General features: G+C 47.2%; 1 protein-coding gene across 8 annotated transcripts in view; it reads left to right on the top strand.

Annotated features, from left to right (window-relative positions):
* The window catches only part of KCTD10 (potassium channel tetramerization domain containing 10), a 35,763-nt gene that overhangs the window by 2,584 nt on the left and 5,299 nt on the right, over window positions 1-27,880 (top strand). For 7 of the 8 annotated variants that reach the window (XR_013831235.1, XR_013831236.1, XR_013831237.1 and 4 more), the window contains exons 2-6: window positions 4,581-4,794; window positions 13,150-13,319; window positions 15,946-16,035; window positions 16,358-16,410; window positions 17,699-17,894. Coding sequence is in view for 3 of the 8 variants with exons in the window: in XM_079942194.1 (XP_079798320.1) it covers window positions 4,581-4,794; window positions 13,150-13,319; window positions 15,946-16,035; window positions 16,358-16,410; window positions 17,699-17,894 (723 nt within the window). In the remaining 5 variants the exon portion in view is untranslated. The remainder of the gene's footprint in view (window positions 1-4,580; window positions 4,795-13,149; window positions 13,320-15,945; window positions 16,036-16,357; window positions 16,411-17,698; window positions 17,895-27,880) is intronic. The other variant, XM_079942195.1, reaches the window with a different exon arrangement.

Raw genomic sequence — 27,880 nt, 5'->3', positions numbered from 1 at the left:
CCTGCTTTTGTTTCCGATTTGGTTTGTTTTTCTGTGTGGTCAGAAATTCATAGGACTTATAGAGCCAGAGGTTGGGGAGCTTCTCCAAGACCAGGAAGTTAAATGTAGGCTGACTGGAGTGGGGCGACACAGAACTTTTAGAACAGCGGGTTGAAATCTTGGCTGCACATTGGAATCACCTAGGGAGTTGGAATTCTAAAGTGCTATTGCCTAGCCACACCCCCAGACCAATTTCATCAGAATTTCCCTGAGTAAGGCCCAGGCATCAGGATTTTTTTAAAGTGGAGAGCCACTGTTTAGAATCAGCAGCAGTGTGCTCAAGGGAGGTGGGAAAGAGAAGCCTGGACTTACTGATCTAACTGGAATAAACTTCTGATTGAGTAGAATCAGTAACCAATACTGCAAGTGTTAATTACCTCTTTCTTGTAACCAGTTGTGCTCTCTCCTGCCTCACCTCCCCAACCTCATTAACGATGAAACAAAGGCAGGATCCCAGCAGGGATGGCTGAGGAGGCCTCCGAAGAGAGGTTTGCTGTGAGAGGCTCATCGTCTACTGCTTTGTGTCCTCCGCTCCCTGCGACTCAGGCTTAGGGATGAACACAGCCAGAATCTTTTTTCCAAGGGCCTCTCCTAGTATTGAAGTGACTGACCTTTAGAAGGGTGGGCTCTGGAAAGGTTCAGGGCTTTCTCTGTCTACTTGCAAGTCTCAAGCTAGATCAGGATGGTTTCTGCCTTTCTCTCTTAGTGTTTTGGTCGAATGTCAGTAGACCTGGAAATGGACTTAGAAGATAATTTGAGACTTGGAGTGCATTCCCAGATCATCGTAGTTTGAGTGCTTTGTGTTGCTCTGAGGCAGGGGCTGGGCCGAGTGCTCTCTGGGGCCTCGCAGCCCTAGAAGGTGTGGCCACTGTCCCCACTCGCTAGACGGGACTAGACTCAGACAGCTGGTAAGTGGCAGGGCTTGGGGCCTAAACTCAGGTCTGACTTCCAAACCCAAGCTCTCAGCCACACATGACCTCCTGTCTTTCTTTCAGAGCTTTTTTGTACTTTCTGAAGAATGGGGGGGTGGGGGCCCCCTTTCTCAATTTCTGTGTCATAGCTCTGTATATACCAAGCATGATCATTGATAAAACCATGGGCTTGGGGCCAAGCAGGACTTGCCCACATCCTTCACTCGCTTCCTCATCAGGACACCAGTGCACTTGGAGAAGTGCACTTGGAGAAGTGACTGATTGTCTGTGGGCTGAGGTATCCAAGTCCACAAAATGAAGATAGTGATAACTGTCTTCCAGCATTGTTTGGATTTAAATGGTAGTATGTGGTGATAGAAATTAAAACGGTGGTATCTCCTGGAAGGGAGGAGTGGGAAAGGGTCAGGGAGGGGCTTTCTGGAGTGATGGAAATGTTCTCTATCTTGATTTGAGTAGGGGCTACATAGATGCATAAGTTGACCCAAACTCATCAAACTCTACACTTAAAATACACTTTAGTGTATGCAGATTATCTTTAAAAAGGTAAGGAGGGGCTTCCCTGGTGGCGCAGTGGTTGAAAGTCCGCCTGCCGATGCAGGGGACATGGGTTCGTGCCCCGGTCCGGGAAGATCCCACATGCCGCGGAGTGGCTGGGCCCGTGAGCCATGGCTGCTGAGCCTGTGTGTCCGGAGCCTGTGCTCCGCAACGGGAGAGGCCACAGCAGTGAGAGGCCCGTGTACTGCAAAAAAAAAAAAAAAAAAAAAAAGGTACTGGAAAGCCAAAAAAGTACAGCACATAAAATTATTCTTTATGACTTTTTTTGTCTGTTTCACGGTAAGTGCCTTACAAAATGCCGTACCATTTCCCAAAAACATATTTATTTTTGTATAAATTTAGATCTGAAATGGGTGCTTAAAAAAGTATTTCCGTTTGGGGGCAAATTTCCTTAACTAACCCCCTCCCCCCAAAAAAACTCCCAATCCATAATTATAAGCTTTTCTTTCCCCCCTGCTCCAGGTCTTCAGAGTTTTCTGAAACTCTTTACTCCCGTAAGCCATTTCTGCCATCAAATGGACAACGTGTCTTTCTGGGGGAAATGGTTGGTCATAACTGTTAGTGGCAGGTCTCTGAGGACTGATTTCACACGAAAGCTAGGAGGGAGGCATCACTGCTTCCTCTTGGCCTCTGTCTTTTGTGTTTGGCATCAGGCCACAGAGACCCCAGGTGAGCTAAGCCTGAGCTTTTGAAAACTTAACCTTCTTGTGATGTTTTCACTTGGTGAACGAAGCAGGAACAGTTTCTTGAGAAAACACCTTTCTCTCCAGGAGGCCATTCTTCGTCCGTGTCATTCTGCAGCGCCCTGACAGCAGTGGGTTCCCCAGTGGGTGATTTCCCGGCCATTCTTTTGAGGGGATGGAGGTCAAGCAAGTTGGCCATTGCCTCTACTATCACTGGTGGATTGCAGGTTGCCACTCATTAGTCCCTTAGCCCATTTAAAAAATAACACTTGTGGGGACTTTCCTGTTGGCGCAGTGCTTAAGAATCCGCCTGCCAATGCAGGGGACTTGGGTTCGAGCCCTGGTCCGGGAATATCTCACATGTCACGGAGCAACTAAGCCCGTGTGCCACAACTACTGAGCCTGCGCTCTAGAGCTCGCAAGCCACAACTACTGAGGCCTGTGTGCCACAACTGATGAAGCCTGTGTGCCTAGAGCCTGTGTTCTCAACAAGAGAAGCCACCGCATTGAGAAGCCTGCACACCGCAAGGAAGAGTAGCCCCCACTCACCTCAACTAGAGAAAGCCTGTGTGCAGCAACAAAGACCCAAAGCAGCCAAAAAATAAATAAATGAATAAATTAAAAATGAATAAATAAATTCTAAAAAAATAACAGTTGTGTTTTACCAGGTATAAATGTAATATGTGTTTATTGTGGGAGGTCTGTAAAAGAAAAGCATAAAGAATAAAAAACGAAAACAGTCCTTTTTCAGTCCAGGGTATAGTTTTAAAGGTTCTGTGTTGTCAGTGCCCTCCAGCTGAAACCACCAAGAGTATGTCTGTAGTCATAGTTGGGTTTGTTTTCTTGGTGCATTGAGGGAGAACTGTGGAGGGTCTCAGAAAGAGGACTCGGGCTTCTGGTGGGTGATTGTGGGAAGGACTCAGGAAGTGGGGCTTTGCTCTGTGTTGAATGCTGCCGGGAAACAGGGCTAATTCTGGGATTGGGTCTTAGTAATTCCTCACTTGAAGGCGGGAAGGATGGAATGGGGCTCTAATTGGTAAAGAAGCAGCCATGAGGACCCTTATTGGTCATTTTTTGGGGGACAATGTCCTTGTTTTTGTCTGTGTTCAGACATAATTACAGGGGGGCCTCGCTTTTGTCTTGATGCATCAGCGGCCGAGTTGCCTTGTCTGCTGGTGATGTGCTGTGAAGTCATTCACATTCTGTGGGAACCCCGAGGCCGCGGCGTGAGTGCTGGGCCAGCTCGTGGCCAGCAGTGCTGTGCTCCAGATCCAGTAAAGACTCAGCCACTCTTGGAATCGTCAGCTATAGAATGTTCCCTATTCAAGAAAAGTTTTCTGCTGGGAGTCTGGGATTAGCAGATGTAAACTATTATATATAGGATGGATAAACAAGGTCCTACTGTATAGCACGGGCAGCTATATTCCGTATCCTATGATAAACACAGTGGAAAAGAATATTAAACATGTGTATAACTGAGCCACTTTGCTGCACAGCAGAGATGGGCACAACGTTGTAAATCAGCCAGACTTCAATTAAAAAAATAAAATTTGGGAAAAAAGAGAAGTTTTCTTTGAATACACACATGCCAGGTACCAGTCTCCTTTCCTGCGTCTGCTTAGATCAGACACTGCATCCATTTGTCTTACGGGGATGTACATGGTCGCTGGCAGTGCTCTTTAGGGAGACTCAGCGGATCTTGCTGTTTGGGGAAGTACTAGTACAGGAAGTCTCCAATTTGCAATAACTTGCTTCCAAGAGTTTTTATGTCTTTTGTTGAGTACTTAGAAACACTTATTCCCTGTAAGGGAACGGTAGTTGAGACCCCACTCAATTTCCTGAAAGCTTGTTTCATGGGTAATTCAACGGAAAAGTGGCACTTTTAGCTGTTCCGTTGTGCATAGCAGTAAGGAAACGGGACCTTGGCAGTGCTTTCGGCCACTTTAGGATACAGCCAGGGTGTTCATTTATACGGGTAGTGGGCACAAAGGAAGTCCTTGTAATGCAAGACTTAGTGGCAAACTGGTACTTGCAGGGTCAGCAGTGAAGCCAGTGTATGAGGCTGTCTGCTTGGAGTTTGGGGCAGGTTGGGGAGTGCATGCTCCTCCCAATGGGTTAGCCGACACCCCAGCTCCCACCACTGGTTCCCCTGCTGGCCTAGTTGGCCTCTGATTTTAAGAGAAGCCAGAAACTCAGATTTTCCTGTGAATTCTCCCGAGTTGTCAACGCTGGGAGTAAACTTTGTTTTCAATGCAGTATACACTTGGACTAAGCAGAACACATCTGGAGGCCAGCTGCAGCACACTGGCTGAGAAAAGTAAATCAGGCCTGGTGCTGTGACCCTAGTGCCCCTGTGTTTGTCCCCTGGCAGGAAGAGATGTCAGGAGAAAGTGTGGTGAGCTCAGCGGTGCCAGCAGCTGCGACCCGCACCACTTCGTTCAAGGGCACGAGCCCCAGTTCCAAGTACGTGAAGCTGAACGTGGGTGGAGCCCTGTACTACACCACCATGCAGACGCTGACCAAGCAGGACACCATGCTGAAGGCCATGTTCAGCGGGCGCATGGAGGTGCTCACGGATAGTGAAGGTAAGCCCAGCCTCTGGGACATGCTTGTGGTCGAGGGCTTCCTTCCAGTTCGGAAAACCAACGTGAAACAGGCAGTGTCCACAGGCCCAGGTTTCCTGTTGTGCTCAGTGTTACTGGGCGTGCAGGGAGCCTTGAGAGTGAGTAACAGGGAGACTGGATCTAATCGGGGGGGAGGGGGAGGTGGTCAAGGAGGGCTTCCCTGAGGAGGTGACACCTAAGCTGAGAGCTGAAGATGAGTAGGAGTCAGCGGGATGGGGGGGGTCATAATCTCGACTTAGCTGTTGATTTGCAGTGTGACTGTGAGAAAGTCACTTCCCTGCCCCAGGCATCAGCTCTGTACAGTGGACGCTGGACTGGCTGCCCTGGTTGGCTCTCTTCCCATTCTCTCGGTCATGATTCTGTGATGTCAGAGTGAAACTCGAGTGTGACAGAGGTGGGAGCGTTTTCTCTGGACCGTTGTCCTCCTAGGATGGGGTCCTGATAAAAGACTCACAAACCTGGATTTTGGAGTCTCAGCTCCCCATTTTCTTGTCTGGTGACCCTAATCAAGTTGTTTAGCCTGTCGTCGTCTCATTTCTCCATCTGGCAAATGGGCACAATGACACCCACCCCGGGGGGACTGCTGGCCCATAGCAAGCATTCAATATGTATATTCAATGCGTGGGTTTTTTGTTTTTGCTTGTTTTTAGTTGCGGCATGGGAACTTAGTTGTGGCATGGGAACTTAGTTGTGGCATGCGGACTTCTTAGTTGCGGCATGCGAGCTTCTTAGTTGCAGCATGCATGCGGGATCTAGTTCCCTGACCAGGGATCGAACCCGGGCCCCCTGCATTGGGAGCGTGGAGTCTTACCCACTGGACCACCAGGGAAGTCCCCAGTGTGTGGTTTTTTTTTTCTTTTTGTGGAAAGTCATGTTAATGAAGGGCAAAGAATTGTTTAAAATGGTCCTACTTCCCATAACTACTTCCACCCACCTGGAACACTCAGACCCCTGCAAGAGGGAGCATCCTTCTTTGGCTGGGTTTATGGGGCAGGTCACATGAGGTTTAAAGATGGCCCCATCCTTCATTCCTTGGCCTGAGCTTGCTTGAGACCAGGCCAGACCACGGCTTGGCTTGACCCTACCTTACCTGTTTCCGAGGCTGGCCTCTGTGCTGACGCCCCTGCCTTTCTCGAGATGGTAGTTCCTGGAAGAGTGGCGAGTTTTGACACAGGGGTGGGATTGGGGGCTCTGGGCCTGGTGTGCACAGCGTGTTCTCCTATCCTAAGAGGGCCACACCCTGGACTGTCGGCTAGTGGGGGCGTCTCCCTCTGTGTCCTGGAGAAGCCAGGCTGCTGGGGGACCTTCAGTCCCACTTCCCTGGGCTCCCCACAAACTTGGGTTTCTGGCCCAGCAGCAGGTGAATGAGGTCAGAGCCCCAGAGCTGCCTCAGTGCCCCACCCAGAAAACGCCAGGGTTTTTATGAGTAGGAGGATCCCCTCTGCTGGGCCGCACCCAGCATGGCCCGGGAGTATTTGTGGAAATCAAGACAATAGCACCCCAGCTGCTGAAGGAAGTGGACCTTATCTGCGACCCCAGGATTGTTGTGGCCTTTCTTCCGCCCTGCCCAGTCTCTGGCGGGGCTCAGGAAAAGCGGCTGGCTCGCTTCCAAGGCAACGTGGAAGCCGTGTCTCCTTGAGAGCCCTCACCTTGGTGGCTTGATGCTGTGTCACAAAGGAGACAGAGTCCGCAAGCTTTCCCATCCCCCAACTGGGAGACGCACGAGAGTGGAACCAGTGGGCCTGTGCAGGCTTCTAAACAGCTGCCAGAGGATGTCCTTCCTCGGTGCTTCGTGGAAAACCCAGCATCTCCAGGGAAGCAGTGCTGCCTTTGACACTCCAAACCTCAGCTGTTTCCACTTCACAGAACTCCAGCCCCCTTCAAGTCATCATGAAAAGCTCACAGTATGGCCTTTTATGGGTTTTGTTTCATTTAAGCCTCACCTTAACCCTTTAAGGGGTGGCTGCTGTTACCAGTTGCTAAGTGAGAAATCCACATCTCAGAGAGGTGAAATGCTTTTTCAAAAGCTGCAGGGCTGGAAATGATGAAGCTACTGAACCCAGGATGTGCTGGCTCTAACTGTCTGTTGTGCGTGGTTTGATGTGGGCCCAGCCCTAGGCCTGGTCGTCTGAGTGTGGCAGCCTTATGGTGCAACCACCAGCTTAGAGATGAAGCCCTTTTGGGCCTGGGGTGTCAGGCTGAGTGTCTGGTCTTCCAGCCAGCGCTGTGCTGGCAGAGCAATCCTGTTGGCCCCTGGGGAGTACACTGCCCAGCCTGACCCATGGCCTAAGCACACCCTTGGATCTACAAAGCGCGGTAGACTTTCTGCATCTCACAGCTTCACCCTGGCCTTCAGGCAGGAAGCTTGTCGGTGGCAGTGAAATTTGCCACAAACAGGCCCAAATGCCAAGTGTGGCTCACCCAGGCGAGTGAAGCCAGCAGGACGGCATGCTGGTTAAAGAACAAGGGCTCTGAAGATACCGAACAGTATATGCATTGTGTTGCTAGAAATCTGTACAGGATACCTGAGAAGCTGGTTGCTTCTGGGGAGGGGACCTGGGGTCCTGGGTGGGTGGCAGACTCTCTTGCACTACACGCCCTTCTGCCTGCCTGAGTTGTATACCGTGTGCATGTAATTCCTCAACAGAGAGGAGCGTGGGTGTTGGCGGTGGACCTGGATTTGAGTCCTGCTCTGTCCCATGGTAGCTGTCCCAGCTAACCGCTGTGGAGCAGTTTCCACGTATTGGGCATTGTGCTCACACAGGCTCATTTGCTGTTCACTGGTGATGTGACACTAGTCGAGTAACTTTTTCTCTGAGCCTCTTTCCTCATTTAAAAGTTGCAAATGATAATGCTTTTCAGGGTTGTCATGGGGATTACATGAGGACGTTAGAAAGCCCTTGACAGGAGGCCCGGCACTTTGGGAGACTCAGTAAATGGGGGCTGTCTGTTATTGCTTTAGTCCTGCCTGGGCTGGGGTGTAGAGGGGCCGGGGCTGTGGGGAAGGGTCTCAGCACGCTGTGGAGAAGTGGCCTGCCTTGGCCTTGTGGGATGAGGGTGTTGCGGTCTCACGTTCCCCCTACAGGGGTCGCTCTTCTGAGAGGACACGGTGGCAGTGATTAGACCTTTCCCAGACTCCTCCCCAGAAAGATTCAGTTCCTGCAGTGCTAGAATTTCTCCCGGAGCCCTTGTCATTGTCGTCATTGGCGGGTGGATTTATGTGGCCCTTTCATAACACGACTTCTGTCCGGCCCTCACCTGTAGTTGCCTGCCTCATCCCTGTTGCTTGTAGTACTTTCCCGCCTTAACTGGTGTCTGGTCTCTGGCTAATGTTTTTGGAGTAAGGAAGTCTATAAACTAGATCAGAGAAGAGAGTCATTAATCTAATTATCAGTAGGCGTTCCCTAGAAAACCAGTGGGGCAGTGGAATAAGCAGGAAAACTGCAGTACCCGCAGGCCTCCTGCCTTATGCAAAATTCTGAAATAAGTTGAAAGCGTTTAAACTGCATAATGTAACAAACTCCCCTGTGCCCCGACTCAGACAAGGACTAAAACATTACCTGGACCCATGGGGCTTCTCTTAACCTCTCTGCCTCTCTCCCTTCTAGCCATGACCTCTAAGTAGCTTGACTGTGGGGTCACTGGGGTGGATTTCAGTCTTTGCTGCACAGAGTCACCCTCAGAGCTAAACCTTGATGCCTGTCGTCCACCCACCCCACCCCCGCCCCCGCTCCTCAGCCAGATGTAACTGGACAGGGTGTGGTGGGCATTAGGACTTTAAGAGCTCGCCGTGGGATTCTAATGCGCGGCCAGGGCTGAGAACCACTGGTGTGGGGCTTTGTGTGAATTACTGTTACTACAGCTGTTTATGTCCGTAACCACCGTATAGTTGGTGCATTTTTAAACATCATATAAACGGTGTTACATGTTATAGTTTGTACGTAGCCTTTTAGCTTTCGCTTTACTGAGCGTTATGCCTGTGAGATTGATCCATGAGAAAACAGCTCTAGTTCACACATTTCCCTGAAGTAGAGTGTTCCATGCAGTTTAAGGATCCATGTTCTGTGATGGTTATTTAGGCTGTTTCCAGTGTTCACTGTTAGGAATATTATCATTCTCCAACACTCTCCCAGTGCATGTGTGGGCTCTGCTTCCCAACCTTTGCCACATCATGGCACACCCAGAAAATAATATTTTTACTTTGGTGAATGAAAAAGCTCTGGAGTCCCCAGGCCCCAGCCAGCCCCACCCCACCCCCCCACACCCCCGGCCCAGGGCCCACAGCATTAAGGTCCTACCCACCATTGGGAGCTCTGTCCTGGAGTTGATTCCCAAGAGGGGAATTGGGGATCATATCCTCGACTTGATTAGGTATTAGCGGTTGTGTCAGTTATCCTCCCCACAGGGGTCTGAATTTTTGCCAACACTGGGCACCTGTCATTGTTTGCTTACTGCCAATCTGATGGTTATGATACAGTACTTTGTTGTTTTATTTAGCATTTCCAGTGCATTGAGTGACTTACGTTTATTGGCCGTTGTGTTTCATCATTTAGCTGCCGGGCAGTATCTTTACACATTTTCCCATTTTCCTTTTTTCTTTCTTTGTAGAAGTATATATTCTGGATCATATTTCTTTGTGGTCTTATGTTGTAAATATCTTCTCCCAGTCTGATTTGTTGACTTTGATACCTCGAAGTTTTTACATTATTTTTTACATTTAGATCTTTGATCTATTTCAGTCAGTGGTGCTCAACCAGAGATGATTTTTGACCCTCGGGGACACTTGGCAATATCCAGAGACGTTTCTGGGTGTCACGTTTTGGGTGTGGGAATGTTATCGGGTGGAGGCCAGGGATGCGGCTACATACCCTATGGAGAGTCTCTCCATAACAAAGAATCACCCGGTCTAAAGTGTCACTAGTGCTGAGGCAGAGAAACCCTGCCCTAGAGATTCTGATTTAGGAATGAGGCTACTTCCAAGAGCCTGAATTTGTAACAAGGACCCAAGTACCTTAGGCAACTTATGAACAGGCAAGTTTGGGGACCATAAAAATCTAAATACCTTAGTATGGAGAAGGAGAGGTCAGTGAAAGCTCCCTGGAGGAGGTGGGGGAGGGAAGGAGAGAGGATGTACCTGGTCTGCTGGCGGGGCTGGGAGGGGGCAAGCCCGGCGGTCCAGCCCCCCGTCTCTGAGCCTAGCCTCCTCCCAGGCACCCCAAAAACCACGCAGACCCCCTTCCTGGGGGCTGGAACATTCTGCCTCTGGATGCCGCTGTCACTCCCGTCTGTTCTCCAGTGATGATGACATATGTAAAGGGCTCACCATCAGAGACCTATTTGATGGCTGCTGGCAGACCCGGCATTGTGCTCTGTGCTTCCTGTACATTCTCTCATCTTACCTTTATGCCAGCCCAGGGAGGAACCATTTTTAGAACAGGAAACCGTAGGACAGAGAGGTTAAGTGAGACACCAACGTCATCCAGCAAGTAGGTGCAGAGCTGGGTTTCCAGTACAGGCCTGTGCTGTCTCACTCAACCCGTCCCAGAGCCTCCGGGTCTACACCCCTCACTCTTCTTTCCAGCCCTGCCAAAGGGGCCAGGGAGCCCAGGTCACCCTGACCTGGCTTGGCTTCCCTTAGCTTGTCTATATGCTGGGGACTGGAGCTGACTGCTTCAAAGGGATCGATTCCTGCTTTGAAAGCAACTAAAATATTTTGAAGTCAAAATGTTAATTGAAACCTCATGGAGAGTGCGTCTGGCTCTGCTCTTTTTTTTTTGCCCTTATTTGTCCAAAGTATGATTCCTTCACCACAAGCATTTCCTGACAGCATTCTTGAGCCAGAGCCCAGTGTCACGGTCCGCCTGTTCGTTTATGGAAACTCTGGACTGTCACTTGGGTAATTGATTTCAGGGGCCCTCGTTCTTTCTGAGTGGCTGCGTTGTCCACGCATCAAAGGCAGACGAGGACATTTTCTTCCCAGAGCGGCTGGGTGGAATTTGTTGCCCTTTCTCCCAAAGACTGAGGTTCTACGTGTCTTCTCAATTTCGTATGATGAAAAGAGTTTTCCTACGAGTTCCTTGCTTGTTCTTTGTGGTTTCGGTCTGCCTCCCCAGCTTTTGGGAGTGTCCCTGGACCTCCCTGAGCCTCTGTTTTCATCTGAGGAGAATGCAGGGGAATGAGCCTCCATCACCAGGAACTGTTGGGGAGATAATACGGTCTTTCCATACCTTGTCGGCTTGCTGGAGGGAGAGCACTTGATCCACGGTAACAACAAGGGTCACAAGCTGCTGGCCAGCAGGCCCTGTTGTGGCTCTGTTTTTTTTTTAAAAAAAAAATCAGTTTACTGTTCTTTAGAAGTCTGGAGATTTCACAGGGAAATCTGCATTTTTGGCTTCTCCTGGAACATCAGGGGCTCTGTCAGCCCTGGGCCTCATTCCTGCCTGGCCAGTTTTGGCTGGAGTGGGAAGAACCCCCTTGGGGCGCGGGGGCGGGGAGAGGCAGGGCCTGGGCTGTGGTCCGCCCTGCCCACCTGCACCTGGTTATCCTGTGTGCTCAAGGCCCCTGTAGGCATCTGAGCTGCAGAACAGATACTGAGTCCGCACTTTGTTGTCTCAGCTGGAGAAAGGAGCGGGAACATAATGTCCAGCGGGCACTGTCAAGGTGACAGGATTTACCACACCTGTGAAGGCCTCGTTGTCCTTCCTCGGATCCCGGGTCTGACTCCAGGCCACACATTTGCTTTGTGTTTGCCGAGATTGGGGATTAACTTCTTGCTGTACTCAGGAGGCCATAGCAGCGTGGAAGTGCCGCGCAGAAGGCTCTGGGGGGACGAGACGGGACCTTTAACCAAAGGCCCAGGAACCGTGGACTGAGGAGTAGTTGCAAAGCGGAACGTGGAAATGGCCTCCTTGTCAACTCTCCTGGTGATGGCGGCAAGGAACACTAACTAGTGCACTAGAACACCTGAGCACACTTGGCGGGGCTGGACTCGGGGGAGGCGGGCCGACTTGTGACCGGACGTGAAAAGGTGCCTTGGCTGCCCTTGGCCTCCATTGGCCTCTGCTGCTGATCCAGGGCCTGGGATCTGAGGAGGATTTGGGAAGACATAGTGGTCTTAGGAGTGGAAACCTGGCTCTTTTCCCAAGCTGAGGGAAAGCAGGGGCAGAGAATGAGTGATTCCTGTGTGAACCTCCTAACTTCCCTGGGCGCTGGCGTTTCCTCACCTGCAGTGCGCAGCAGGAGACTTGGGGCCCCCTTCCCGGGGTGACCCTGCTTATCGGGAAGGCCGGGACTTCTCCGCCTGTCTGGCTTCACGTTTTCTCTTGAGATGTACTTGGTCTTCACCTCAACCCTGCTTCCCCTTCTGGTACCTCCTCCTCCCCTTCCCAGGCTCCAGTCCTCTTTCCTCTTCCCAGTAGCATTTGCATTTCAGCGGAGGAATTTCGAGAAGCGAAGCCGCATAGCGGCCCTGCAGACCAGGGCCAGGACTGGAGACTGGAGAAGACACTGAGAAGCGGCAGGACTCGCCTTGTCCCCACCCACAAGGCACGATTTCGCACTGTGCCTGGTTCCGGTCAGCAGCTGGAATGTGTTTCCGTATCTCATGAATGCCAGCGCCATCTCCCCAAGTTAGACTGAACTGCTTGAGGGCAGGGTCTGGCTGGTCACCATTTTATCTCTGATCGCTGTCATTAGCCACTAAACACTTGTTTGGGGGGTTACGGATGGAATTTTCTGTGGTGGTGCTGGTGAGTGCCTGGGGGTCACCCTTGGGAGTCAGATGTCACTGACTCCCTGCAGCGTGAGCCGTCTGCTTCCTTAGAAATGGCTCTGTTATTTGGGAGTCTGAAAAAAAAAGCTTTGTTGTAAAAGGGAATAGATATTTTCACACCAGAAGCCTTTCCCCTGTCAATGGGGTGTGCTCATTTGGACCCATTTTATCCAGGTGTGGGGTAGGCCCTCTTGCGATAGTCTTAACGTAGGGATTTTTGAGGTACTTGAGGAACATGCTTTTAGGCCCCAGGGGCCGTGGACTTCCCTGGCAGTCCAGTGGTTAAGACTCCGTGCTTCCTTCGCAGGGGGCACCGGTTCAATCCTTCCTTTGTTGTGGCCAAAAAGTTAAAAATAAATAAATAAAATAAAGGAGCCCAAACCAGTGAGTCTGGGGTGTGCTTGTCTGCAGCCAGCGGGGCCTGGTCAGCCCTTTGCTGGTAGCTGGGCAGGTGGGGCCGCAACCCTCTCTGTGGTCCTGCTCTCCCCGGAGGTGGTGGGAGCCAAGAGACACCCCAGCTCTCCTCCCGCCTCCTCCCACCACAGGCTGGATCCTCATTGACCGGTGTGGGAAGCACTTTGGTACCATACTCAACTACCTTCGTGACGGGGCGGTCCCCTTGCCTGAGAGCCGCCGGGAGATCGAGGAGCTGCTGGCAGAAGCCAAGTACTACCTGGTCCAGGGCCTGGTGGAAGAGTGCCAGGCAGCCCTGCAAGTAGGTATCACCTTTTCTCCCCGTGTGGGCGGGGAGAGCCCCAGACTCATCTGCCTTTCTCACTGTCCCCCTCCCTCATTGAGCTGTTGTGAGAGTTAATGAGTTGACCCCGGAGCTGCTCCCCTCTGGCCTGCGCGACCCCCGAGAGGCTTCCCTGTGATGCTGAGGCCACCTGACTGCTCTCTGGCTTATTTCAGCCCCCATGGTGTTGGGTCCTCTCCCTGTGTGCATTGTAACCCTTCAGTACCGAGCCATGGGGTGTAAAACCTGATCCTTCTCTGGACTCGTTGGGAGACTTATTCTCATCCCACAAGTCATTGTTGAGAGCCCAGCGTAATCTCTACAGACAGACACCCCTCACTCCTCAGCTGGAGCTGGGGAAGGACTGCTGGGGTCAAGTCTAGGGACAGTAAAATCCCTACAAAACCAGAACGCTTCTAGATGTAGCCAGCAGCCATTTATTTCAAGGCAAGTTAAGACATGGCAGAGAATCAGAAGAACCCCTTTGCGTTGTCCTAGGAATTGGATCTGTAAACGTGAGGCTCTTGGGTGGCTCTCCACTGGGACAGTACCCACGATGCCAGTCTGCCTGAGGAACTGGTATTTGCCTGAGGAGCTGTTATTTGCACCACCCCTGCCGCTACTGCCAGTCTGTGAACTCTCTGTAAATCTAACTGAATGTTGTAGCTTTTACTTTGTTATTTTTTATTTCATTGTTATGTTTATTAAAGTAATGCATGTAAAGCGTTTACCAAGGCAAGTTAGTATTGTAAGCTAGGTTGATGTCAAAAACACTAGCATACGCCTTCCACCCACTCCCACCCCTGCAGCAGCCTCTTTTAATTCTTGCAGCAGTTCTTTACTCACCTGTTTCTTATATTATTTATTGATTTTCCAGTTTACCACATTATCTACTGGCGTTTCTGTAGAAGATTAAAATTTAGCTCATGTACCACCCCAGCCACTACCAAACTTGCCTGCACGTATTCCTTCTCCCAGTATAGTTTATCACAGTTTTGATTAAATCCGTACTCAGAGTTTACGTTGAGTTGTGTAAATATTGTTAACAGTTGAGCCACAGAGTATACAGTGATTATTTCCTTTCTCGTGTAACTTTTCAGTTTGCCAGAATTAGTGATTGCTTCATTGTCTTTCATTTGCTTGGTTTTCTAAGCACACATCCCTAATTCAGCCCTAAATTCTCAGAAACTTCAGTCTCCTTCTGGTATGTTCAGACACATCAGGGAATCTCTGTTTCATCTTTGTCTTAGAGACATGCCCTCTGGGTTCCTTTTTGTGGTTTCTGTTAGTCTGAGATTAAACCTCCAGGACTGACCTCCTAATTTCTCTTGCCCTTATCCTTCTATTTTCTCAGAGCGTTTTTTCAGTTTTATCTTTTCAACGCTTCTATTGAATTTTTCATTTCTGCTATCGTATTTCTGACTCCCGAGAGCCTTTTCTAGTTCTCCGAGTGCTCTTTTTTATATAGCACGCTGATCTTGTTTCATGGGATGCGGTATCTGCTCTCATCTGTCTGATGATACTATTTGAAGTTTTCTTTCTGCTGCCTTCATTGTGTGACTCCTTCTCTTACTTTTTCTCTTTGTTTTGGTTTCAGTCTCATATTTGAGAGGCTTTCCGGGTATAATCTGATGGTCCTTGGTCTGTTGAAATTCAAGAGTAAAGGATCTGAAACACTGTATGTATTGTTGTCCAGTGGGCTTCAGTGGCAGATGATAAGGCTGGCTTTTTCAGTGGGAACTCTCAATGTCAGAATCTGTAAGCCTTTTTTTTTTTTTTGGACAGGTGGTTCCCTGTAGAGGAATCCTCCACTCTCTTGCCTGGTGGGTATAAGCCCAACTGGCTGCCTTCTGAGATCTGAGTAGGAGAAGGGGCTGGGGTGGGGGTAGGGCTCACCATTTAGTGTGTAGATGGTTCACTTAATCTCCCGTTTTCGGAATAGCAGCTCAGCCCTGTCTTCTCCTGTACAAACTGCTCCAGGAAAGTGGACTTTTCTCCTGCCCGGCTGGGGTAGGGGATCCATCTGGAGGTCTCACCAGTGCTTCTGTCGACTAGCAAGCAACCCTCTGCTCTTGCCCTGAGTCCACCAGCCTTCAAAGCTGTGGATTCTTTCCCATCTGCCAACTTAGGTTTCAGCGTTCTGCTCCTTGGTTATCACTCACTTGAGACCTGCTTTCCAGACTTGAATTTTTGACATCTTTTGTCTGCTGACCTCACTTTTCCCATTCTTTCTCTCCTTATGGGCTTATAATTCCTCCGCAGTCATTGCAGTGGGGTTTTAGGAGCTTTGATGCAATCATATTTCATCTGCCACATTTAGGGTTTATTTTTGAGTGGCTTCCTGGGCTGTGAAATGTGTCATTGTTGTTAGTATTTATATGCCAAGCACCCTGGCATATAACAGTCCTGGCCGAAGAGCGGGTTCATTGGAGAACTCCACTCCTGGTCGTCCCCCATCCTACTTCACTGGTGCTGAGAATCCTCCTCTCTTCCCAGCCACGGCTGCCCCATCTCCCCTCGCCAGAGTCCGTCTTTGCCCGGCAGGCCAGCTTAAACAGTTCAATGCTGGGCAGGCCTCCCAGGCTGAAAGCATGTTTTGTTCCAGCAGAACAAAGATACTTATGAGCCTTTCTGCAAAGTTCCTGTCATCACCTCATCCAAGGAAGAACAGAAACTTATAGCGACTTCAAATAAGGTATGGTGGAGGCAACCTTGTGGCATTTCTTTTGCTACCAAAAGTGGTGGAGGTTATTCTGAGTAAGTTTTGGAATAAAAATGTGCGAAATTGCCCGGGCAAGGCCTGAGAAGGGGTCAGGAATGGGAGAGTATAGCTCATCTTTTGTTTCTCCTGGTGCTGGCTCACGCAGTCTCCCTCTCCAGCCCCACCCCAGCCAGCAGGCGATGCTTATCTGCCTCTTCAGGCGGATGGCAGGGCTCCAGTGCTGTGGGAAGCCGGTGGTCCTTTGCACCTGCACTCCAAGTGACTCTCTTCTTCCTTTTTTTAAAACAACCCACAGCCAGCCGTGAAGTTGCTCTACAACAGAAGTAACAACAAATACTCGTATACCAGGTAAGGTGTTGGCCAGAAAAGACGTCTGCACTCAAACCAGCCGGGCCCACTCCCCTCGTTCCCTTCAGATGAGGGTGGCCTTTTTGCACCTCTAGAATGCCCAGATGGATCGATAGATACGAAATCAAATTCACACATACCATAAAATTCACCGTTTAAAAATACACAATTCAGTGTTTTTTAGTATATTCAGAGTTGTGCTACCATCACCACTTACCTAATTGTAGACCATTTTCATCACCTCAGAAGGAAACCTATACCTGTTAGCAGTCACTCCCCATGGCCCCCACCCTCTTATCTCCCCCAGCCCTAGGCAACCACTGCTTTGCTTTCTGTTTCTATGGATTTGCCTACACCGGACATTTCATATATGTACAATCTTATAATATGTTGCTTTTGGTGTCTGGCTTCTTTCACTTAGCATAACGTTTTCAAAGTTCATCCACGTTGTAGCACGCATCAGTACTTCATTCATTTTATGGCTGAAGAATACTCCATTGTTCAGACAGACTACATTTTGCTTGTCCATTCATCAGTTGATGGACAATTAGGGTTGTTGCCACCTTCTGGCCGTTAGGAATAATGCTGCTGTGGACATGCATGTACACATACATGTTTTCATTTCTCTTGGGTGGATACCTAGGAGTGCAATTGCTGGGTCATATGGTAACTCTACGTTTAATCACTTGAGGACCTGCCGAACTGTTTTCCAAAGTGACTATGCCATTTTATGTTCCCACTAGCAATATATACAGGTTTCTAGAATGCCTTTTGGCTCTTGGGAACATGTGGCTCTAAATCAGGAACTTATGGGTTGTAGGGGTATTAGATGAAGTTATTTAAGACCCATAAATGGGCCCAGGATAAAAAGTCTCCCTCGGGCAGGTCACTCAGCCTCTCATGTGGCTCTGTGGGGCTCTCCTCCATGTCCCCGACCTGGTGCCTCTGCCTGCAGACCCCGTGGTTTCAGCATTTCATTCCTGGCTGTTGCACAGCAGGGCGTCCGCCCTAGCTCGCTGGTGAGGAGCGCAGACTTAGAGGCCAGAGCTGTCTTTTTGAGGCTCAGCTCTGCCATTTATTAGTTTTTGGCCTCAGCCAGTTCCCTAATTTCTCTGACCCTTGCTTTCCTTTGAGCTTTGGGGACTGTAGTGCCTTCTTCACGGGCTTACTGTGAGGTTGAAAAGGGATGTTGGAGATAATGGGCCCGGTGTGTGGAAACACTCCCCCACTAGTGGTGGCTGTTAACACCAGCTTGTAATCAATCACTTTATCAAATGTTCTTTTGCAGCAATTCTGACGACAATATGTTGAAGAACATCGAACTGTTTGATAAGCTATCGCTGCGCTTTAATGGAAGGGTCCTGTTCATAAAGGATGTCATTGGGGACGAAATCTGCTGCTGGTCCTTCTACGGCCAGGGCCGCAAGATCGCTGAAGTCTGCTGTACCTCTATCGTCTACGCCACCGAGAAGAAACAGACCAAGGTAAGGGCCTCCAGAGGACGGTTCTGAGTGGCTAGTCTGAAATCTGTATTTGAAAAACTTCCCTTTCTCCTTGAGCAAAATACACTTCAAGAGGGAAAGGCTCTAAAAATGCTTTCCTTGACTCTTGACTGCTCGTTGTTCAAATATTCATTCTCTTTTGGGCCCTGGAAAGATCCAAATGTAGGCTTGGAAGAACAGAATGGCGTTTCCTTTCTGACACCCAGTAAGTATAGACCGTCATACTGCTCATGGGTTCCTTTTCTGTAAAGGTTGATTCAGACAGGTCCTTGTACCCGTGTGTACCCCGCTGCCTGCATTTTCTCCTCTGTCATCAACGATCTGACCCCACCTATGCCAGCTCCTTGCCGTCTTCCTCTCGACGCTGTTTCCCACCACACTGGCCCCATCCATCTCACTCATCAGGAGCAGTGCTACCTTCAAGGTCTTGACCTTGGCCTTCTAGTCGTGAGCCCCTACTTCCTTGTCATCTGTCCTCCTCTTACCCACCGACTTGGGCAGCCCTCCACCCTCACGGGGCCCTCTCAGCACTCCTTGTGAATCTGGTGGCTTCTTCCCAGCATGTGACTCCCTGACCGATCTGGACTCTGGACCCATTTTTATGTCATCCTCTGCAAACCAGTGGACCTGACCTCTCCCTTGGCTTCTGTCTCTGTGATGTTTTGCAAAGCTAGATCATGCTGCAGAGTGTGGTTAGAGATCTGTTAATTGATATTCACTCCCTTTAGGTTTCTGCTTGCCTACCCTCCTCCTTAGGCTATGTGACTGGGTTGTTTTTGTCTTTTGTTTTCCTCCCTTTTATTTTTTTCTTTTTATTGAAGTATAGTTGATTTATAATGTTGTGTTAATTACTGTACAGCAGAGTAACTCAGTTATACATATTCACATTCTTTTCCATTATGGTTTATCACAGGATATTAAATATAGTTCCCTGTGCTATACAGTAGGACCTTGTTGTTTATCCATCCTATATATACCAGTTTGCATCTGCTAATCCCAAACTCTCAATCCATCCCTCTCCCATTCTATTCTCTGTGTCTATGATTCTGTTTCATAGATAGGTTCATTTGTGTCATAATTTAGATTCCACATATAAGTGATATCATATGGTATTTGTCCTTCTCTTTCTGACCTACTTCACTTAGTATGATAATCTCTAGTTGCATACATGTTCCTGCAAATGGCATTATTTCTTTCTTTTTATGGCTAAATAGTAGTCCATTGTATATATGTACTACATCTTCTTTATCCATTCATCTGTTGATGGGCATTTAGGTTGTTTCCATGTCATGGCTATTGTGAATAGTGCTGCTATGAACATAGGGGTGCATGTATCTTTTTTTGAATTATAGTTTTGTCTGGGTATATGCCTGGGGATTGCAGGATCATACGGTAATTCTGTTTTTAGTTTTCTGAGGAAAACCTCTACGCTGTTTTCCACAGTGGCTGCACCAACTTACATTCCTACCAACAGTGTAGGAGGGTTCCCTTTTCTCCACACCCTCTCCAGCATTTGTTATTTGTAGACCTTTTTCTTTTTTTGAAGGTATTTTATTTAATTTTTTTGTGTTTAACTTTTTAATTTTTATTTTATATTGGAGTATAGTTGATTAACGATGTTGTGTAGACTTTTTTTTGTTTGTTTGTTTTTTTTTGTTTTTTGTTTTTTCTGCGGTACGTGGGCCTGTCACTGTTTTGGCCTCTCCCGTTGCGGAGCTCAGGCTCCGGACACGCAGGCCCAGCGGCCATGGCTCACGGGCCTAGCCACTCCGTGGCACGTGGGATCTTCCCGGACCAGGGCACGAACCCGTGTCCTGTGCATCGGCAGGCAGACTCTCAACCACTGCGCCACCAGGGAAGCCCGTGTAGACTTTTTAATGATGGCCATTCTGACTGGTGTGAGCATGTAGTTCATTGTAGTTTTGATTTGCATTTCTCTAATATTTAGTGATGTTGAGTATCTTTTCATATGCCTATTGGCCTTCGGTATTCTTTGGAGAAATGTCTCTTTAGGTTTTCTGCCCATTTTGCGATTGGTATGTTTGTTTTTTTGTTGTTGAGTTGTATGAGCTGTTTGTATATTTTGGAAATTAAGCTCTTGTTGGTCGCATTATTTGCAAATATTTTCTCCCATCCTGTATGTTGTCTTTTCGTTTTGTTTATGGTTTCCTTTACTGTGCAAAAGCTTGTAAGTTTGATTACGTCCCATTTGTTTATTTTTGTTTTTATTTCTGTTGCCTTGGGAGACTGACCTACATTGGTATGGTTTATGTCAGAGAATGTTTTGCCTATGATCTTTTCTAGGAGGTTTATGGTGTCATATCTTATGTTTAAGTCTTTAAGCCACTTTGAGTTTATTTTTTTGTGTGGTGAGAGGGTGTGTTCTAACTTCATTGATTTACATGTGGCTGTCCAATCTTCCCAACACCGCTTGCTGAAGGGACTTTTTCCCATTGTATATTCTTGCCTCCTTTGTTCAAGATCAATTGACTGTAGGTGTGTGGGTTTATTTCTGGGCTCTCTATACTGTTCCATCGATCCATGTGTCTGTTTCTATGCCAATACCACACTGTTTTGATCAGTGTAGCTTCGTAGTATTATCTGAAGTCTGCGATGGTTATGCCCCCTGCTTTGTTCTTTTTTTTCAGGATTGCTTTGGCAATTCTGGGTCTTTTATGGTTCCATGTGAATTTTAGGACTATTTGCTCTAGTTGTGTGAAAAATGTCATGGGTGATTTGATAGGGAATCATGTTAAATCTGTAGATTGCTTTAGGTAATATGGCCATTTTAACAATATTAATTCTTCCAGCCCAGGAGCATGGGATATCTTTTCATTTCTTTGAATCATCTTCAGTTTCCGTTATTAATGTTTTATAGTTCTCAGCATATAAGTCTTTCACCTCCTTGGTGAGGTTTATTCCTAAGTATTTTATTTGGGGGGGTTGTGATTTTAAAAGGTATTGATTTTTTTTACATTCCCTTTCTGATACTTCACTGTTGGTGTGAAGAAATGCAACCAATTTCTGTATGTTAATCTTGTGTCTTGCTACCTTGCTGAATTCATTTACCAGTTCTAGTAGTTTTTGTGTGGAGTCCTTAGGGTTTTTCTGTATATAGTATTATATCATCTAAATATAATGACAGTTTTACCTCTTCCCTTCCAATTTGGATACCTTTTATTTTTTTTTCTTATCTGATTACTGTGGCTAGGACTTCCAATACTATGTTGAATAGAAGTGGTTACAGCGGGCATCCTTGTCTTGTTCTAGATTTTAGCGGGAAGGCTTTCAGCTTTTCACCATTGAGTATTATATTGGCTGTGGGTTTGTCATAAATATTTTTTACTATTTAGAGATATGTCCCCTCTATACCCACTTTGGTAAGAGTTTTTATCATGAATGGATGTTGCATTTTTGTTAAATGTCTTTTCTGCATCTATTGAGATGATCATGTGGTTTTTGTCTTTTGTTTATGTGGTGTATCACGTTGATTTGCATATGTTGAACCATCCTTATGAATTTGGGATGAATCCCACTCGGTTGTGATGTAAGATCTTTTTTATGTGTTGTTGGATTTGGTTTGCTGATATTTTGTTGAGAATTTTTGCACCTGTACCATCAAAGATATTGGCCTGTAATTTTCTTCTTTGGTGGTGTCTTTGTCTGGTTTTGGTATCAGAGTGACGGTGGCTTCATAGAATGTCCTTGGCAGTGTTCCCTCCTCTTCAATTTTTTGGAAGAGTTTGAGAAGGATAGGTATAAGTTCTTGTTTGTATGTTTGGTAGAATTTGCCTGTGAAACTGTCTGGTTCTGGACTGTTGTTTATAGGGAGTTTTTAAATTATAGATTCTATTTCAGTTCTATTGATTGGTCTGTTCAAATTATCTATTTCTTCTTGATTCAATTTTGGTGGGCTGTATGTTTCTAGAAACTTGTCCATTTCTTCTAGGTTGTTGAATTTGTTGGCATATAATTGTTCTTAGTATTCCCTTATGGTTTTTTGTATTCCTGTGGTATCAGTTGTTATGTCTCCTTTTTCATTTCTAATTTGTTTATTTGAGTTCTCTCTCTTTTCTTCTTCGTGAGCTTGGCCAGAGGTTTATCAATCTTGTTTATCCTTCAAAGAACCAGCTCTTGGTTTTATTAATTTTTTTATGTTGTTTTTTAAATCTCTATTTCCCCTCTGATCTTTATTATTTCCTTCCTTCTGGTGACTAGGTTTTGTTTTTCCTTCTTTTTCTAATTCTTTTAAGTGGTAGATTAGGTTGTTTATTTGAGATTTTTCTCGTTTTTTTGAGGAAGGCCTGTATCTATGAAGTCCCCTATAAGAACTGCTTTTGCTGCATCCCATAGATTTTGTATGGTTGTGTTTTCATTGTCACTTGTCTCAAGGTATTTTTTAATTTCCTCTTTGATTTCATCATTGACCCATTGGTTTTTTAGTAGCATGTTGTTTAGTCTCCATGTAATTTTTTTTTCTCATTTCTTTTTCTGTGGCTAATTTCTAGTTTCATGCTGTTGTGTCAGGAAAGATGCTTGAGATAATTTCTGTACTCCTAAATTTGTTGAGGCTTGTTTTGTGCCCTAGTATGTGGGTCAATCCTAGAGAATGTTCCATGTGCACTTGAAAAGAATGTGTATTCTGGTTTTTTGGGATGTAATGTCATGAAAATATCAAATAAGTCTAACTGTTCTATTGTATCATTTAGTATTTCTGTTGCCTTATTGAGTCTCTGTCTGGAAGATCTGTCCACTGATGTGAGTGGGATGGTAAAGTCTCCTACTGTTGGGTTGGCCAAAAAGTTCATTCAGGTTTTTGTGGAGGATGTCACAGAAAAACCCGAACGAACTTTTTGGCCAACCCAATATTGTATTCCTGTTAATTTTCTCCCTTTATATGTCTGTTAGTATTTGTTTTATGTATTTGGGTGCTCTTATATTAGGGGTATATATGTTGATGAGTATAAAATCCTTTTCTTATATTGATCCTTTTATCATTATATAGTGTCCTTCTTTATCTTTCTTTATGGGCTTTGGTTTAAAGTCTGTTTTTTTTTGTTGTTGTTTGTTTGCTTGTTTGTTTTGTGGTACACGGGCCTCTCACTGTTGTGGCCTCTCCCGTTGCGGAGCACAGGCTCCGGACGCGCAGGCTCAGCGGCCATGGCTCACGGGCCCAGCCTCTCCGCGGCATGTGGGATCTTCCCAGACCGGGGCACGAACCCGTGTCCCCTGTATCAGCAGGCAGACTCTCAACCACTGCGCCACCAGGGAAGCCCTGTTTTGTCTGATATTAGTATTGCGACCCACACTTTCTTGTCACTTTCGTTTGCATGAAATATCTTTTTCCATCTCTTCACTTTCAGTCTGTGTGTGTCCTTTGCCCTGAAGTGGATAAGTGGATCTCTTGTAGGCAGCGTATTGTAGGTTCTTTTTTTTTTTTTTTTTTTTTTTGCCATACGTGGGCCTCTCACTGTTGTGGCCTCTCCCGCTGCAGAGCACAGGCTCCGGACGTGCAGGCTCAGTGGCCATGGCTCACGGGCCTAGCCTCTCCGCAGCATGTGGGATCTTCCCGGACTGGGGCACAAACCTGTGTCCCCTGCATTGGCAGGCGGACTCTCAACCGCTGCGCCACCAGGGAAGCCCCGGCTCTTGTTTTTTTAATCCAGTCTGCCACTCTGTGTATTTTGACTGGAACGTTTAGTCCATTGACATTTAGGGTAATTATTGATAGATATGTATTTATTGCCATTTTAAACTTTGTTTTCCTGTTGTTTCATATTCTTTGTCCTTTTTGTTTTTCCTTTTGTGGCTTGATGATATTCTTTTGCATTATACTTATGTTCTTTTCATTTTTTGTGAATCTATTGTATGTTTTTGATTTGTGGTCACCCTGTTTTTCAAGCATGTTAAGCCCTTCCTATATATATTTGCCTTAGACTGGTGGTCATATAGGCTCAAACACATTCTAGGGGGAAAAAATCTACATTTTCTTACTCTCCTCCCCAACGTTTTATGATTTTGATGTCCTCTTTTACATCTTCATGTTCATCCTTTTGCTGTTCATTGTCTTATCATCACTTTCACAGAAAATACTTTTTTTTTTCGGTACAGGGGCCTTACTGCTGTGGCCTCTCCCATTGCGGAGCACAGGCTCTGGACGTGCAGGCTCAGCGGCCATGGCTCATGGGCCCAGCCACTCCACGACATGTGGGATCCTCCCACACCGGGCCACGAACCCATGTCCCCTGCATTGGCAGGTGGACTCTCAACCACTGCACCACCAGGGAAGCCCGAAAATATTTTGATTTTTTTTTTTTTTTTTAAATCTGTATAGTGGCTTTTTTTTTTTTTTTTTTTTTGGCTGTGTTGAGTCTTTGTTGCTGCTCATGGGCTTTCTCTAGTTGTGGCGATTGGGGGTTACTCTTTGTTGTGGTGTGCGGGCTTCTCATTGTGGTGGCTTCTCGTTGTGGAGCATGGGCTCTAGGCGTGGGGGCATCAGTAGTTGTGGCACGTGGGCTCAGTAGTTATGGCTCGCAAGCTTTAGAGCACAGGCTCAGTATTTGTGGAGCATGGGCTTAGTTCTCCGTGGCATGTGGGATCTTCCCGGGCCAGGGCTCAAACCCGTGTCCCCTGCATTGGCAGGCGGATTCTCAACCACTGTGCCACTGGGGAAGCCCTCTACTGGCTTTTTTAAGTGATTTATTTTCCAATTGTGATTTTCTCTTTCCTATAGATTTTTACTTCTTTTCTATTTAGAGAAGACCTTTCAATATTTCCTTTAGGATAGGTTTAGTATTGCTATGTTCTTCTATTTTTTCTTGTCTGAGAAATTCTTTCTCTCTCCTTCTATACTAAGTGATAGTCTTACTGCGTAGAGTATCTTAGGTTGCAGATTTTTTCCCTTTTAGGACTTTGAATTTATCTTGCCACTCCCTTCTGGCCTGCAATGTTTCCGTAGAGAAATCAGCTGATAGTCTTATTGCGGGGGGGGGGGGTTCCCTTGTAATTAACTCTGTTTTCCTCTTGCTGCCTTTAGAATCCTCTCTTTAACTTTTGCCATTTTTATTATAATACGTTTTGGTGTAGGTCTTTTTGGGTTTATCTTGTTTGGGACCCTTGAGCTTCCGGTACCTGGGTATGTTTCTTTCTTTAGGTTTGGGAAGTTTTCAGCCATAATTTCTTCAAATACATTTTTGATCCCCTTTACTCTTTCTTTCCCTTCTGGAGTCCCTATTCTGCATAGGTTGGCACACTTTATATTAATCCCACAGGTCTCTTAGCTTGCTTTCGGTTTTTTTCATTTGGCTTTCTATCTGCTGTCCTGATTGGGTGATTTCCATTATTTTATCTTCCAGATCACTTATTCATTTGCATTATTCATTCTGCTGTTCATTGCCTTTAGCTCAGCTTTCGTCTCTGCAAATGTGTTTTCTAATTTTTTTTGGTTCCTCTTTATAGTTTCTACTTCCTTTTTACAGTACTTTGCGTTTCTTTCAATAGCCTTTCTTAATTCCTTTGGTATTTTCATTATTTTCTTTTTGAAATCAGTGCCTATTAGACTGAAGGGGTCTGTTTCACTCTTTGTTCCTTCAGGGGTCCTTTATCTGGGAGTAGTTCTTCTGCTTCTTCCTTTTACATATTTCTCTTTTGAGTTTAGGAGAAACAGTTGTCTGCTGTGGTCTTGGAGGGCTGTTTATATGTGGGGTCATCCCTGTGTAGCTTTTGTGAGTTTAATATATTTGGTGTGAGGGCAGTTTTTAGTATGGAAGCCCGTGGCCTTTTTCTTCAGCATGTGCTGGTCGTTATCCCCTTGACGGGGGTGTGCAGATGCAGTGGCTGATGCCCAGTCCTGGGTTCTTGGTGGCGGCGGGCAGCTCAGGCACCCCCAGAGCACACGATGGGCATGATGGCATCTCACAGCCACTCCTGGAGTTTGGGCAGGCAGTGGTGGGGGCCCTGTAACCACTCCTTGGGTCCAGGAGGGAGGTGATGGTAGCCTGAAACCACTCCTGGTGTCGGGGGGAGGGGCGCTGCGTCAGCTCCTGGAGCCCATGCAGGTAGTGTCCTGCCCTCTGCAAGCGCACGCACAGAGAAAAAGGCTACAATGCAGATCCCACCCCTCCCCTCATGCACCCCCCAAACAATGGCGACTGGCCTCTAAGGTGACCCAGGCTTCCCCTGCATACACCCCCAGCTGTGGTCACACTGGATTCCAGCCCCCCCGGTCCGTCTGCACAACATGCCAACCCCAGTCCTCTCCCCAGTTTTGATCTCTGAAGCCCGAGTTCCAGCACCCAGCCCCCGCCAGCACTGGCAGACTCGTGTGTCAGGCTGGGGAGTGCAGGGCGGCAGCACTGACTGACTGACTGTGCAGTCTTCCGTCTGCTTTGGCTGACGCAAACCAGCTGCTGTTTTCTCCTCTGAGGCTCAAGCTCTCCTGTCCCGGCCCATCTCCCCGCCGGTGAGGGGGCTTCCCAGGGTGCGGGAACCTTTCCTCTTTTTCACAGCTCCTTCCCAGTGACACAGGTCCTGTCCCAATTCCTTTCTCACTTTCTTTTCTTTTCCATTTCCTTTTTTCTTTCTTCCTACCTGGTTTCGTGGAGATTTTCTTGCCCTTTCAGCAGTCTGAGGTCTTCTGCCAGTGTTCAGTAGATATTCTGTGAGAATCATTCCACATGTAGATATATTTTTGCTGTATTTGTGGGGGAAGGTAAGGTTCATGTCCTACTATTCTACCATCTTGATTGTGCTTTTTTTTTTTTTTTAAATCATCCCATACACTGTGTCATTTCCTTTTCAACCTATCTGGGGAAATCTGATGACCAGGGACACATGCAGCAGGTCATGCCTCTAGTCACCTTCATACAGATCTGTAGGTCACCTGCTCAGGTTATTATCCTTACTGCAGTCCCAGGAGCCCACAGCTCTGTGATGCTAGAGCAGCCTCAAAGGCAAAATGCACATGAGAGAAAATCAGACCACAAAGTAGAAACCAGAGTTAAAAATCTTTTTTTAACTTCTTTTTTCTTTTTTTAAAAGGGTACATGTTTTTTTTGTTTGTTTATTTTTGGCTGCATTGAGTCTTTGTTGCTGCGTTCAGGCTTTCTTTAGTTGCAGCAAGCAGGGGCTACTCTTCGTTGCAGTGCGCGGGCTTCTCATTGTGGTGGCTTCTCTTGTTGTGGAGCATGGGCTCTAGGCACGCGGGCTTCAGTAGTTGTGGCATGCGGGCTCAGTAGTTATGGCTTGTGGGCTTAGTTGCTCCATGGCATGTGGGATCTTCCCGGACCAGGGATTGAACCCGTGTCCCCTGCATTGGCAGGTGGATTCTCAAGCACTGTGCCACCAGGGAAGCCCTTTTTTTTTTTAACTTCTTAGAACATCTGGTTCATTAGTATTTAGAATGTATCCTAAAAGGTATATATTGTTGTAAGGTAGCCAGGAAGGGAAAAACACTTTCTTTTTTTTTCCTTTCAAAGATAGTGGGGGAGGGCTTCCCTGGTGGCGCAGTGGTTGAGAGTCCGCCTGCCGATGCAGGGGACACGGGTTCGTGCCCTGGTCCGGGAGGATCCCACATGCCGCAGGGCGGCTGGGCCCATAAGCCATGGCCGCTGAGCCAGCATGTCCGGAGCCTGTGCTCCGCAACGAGAGAGGCCACGACAGTGAGAGGCCCACATAACGCAAAAAAAAAAAAAAAAAGATAGTGGGGGAACCAGAATTATTCACGTTTCCTCCTACGTTAACAAGACGTGCCTCTTTTCTTTAGGGCTGTGAATTCCACCTGTAACTAGGCTCTCCATTTTGTCATAGTTTGGTTTTTTTGTATACATGGATTGCCTCTGCCCTTGGATATTCAAAAGCTAATCGTCATATTGATTAAACTTTAAAATAGTGATTTTACGTTTTTAGAGCTTAACAGCGAGCAAAGGCACTGAGAGACCTCGTGGTCGGATCCCCACTGTGTATAGATT

Source organism: Stenella coeruleoalba, assembly GCF_951394435.1.
Source record: "Stenella coeruleoalba genome assembly, chromosome: 14".
NCBI lineage: Eukaryota > Metazoa > Chordata > Mammalia > Artiodactyla > Delphinidae > Stenella > Stenella coeruleoalba.
The sequence above is the reverse complement of the archived record's forward strand: the minus strand, read 5'-3'. Positions and strand labels throughout refer to the sequence as shown.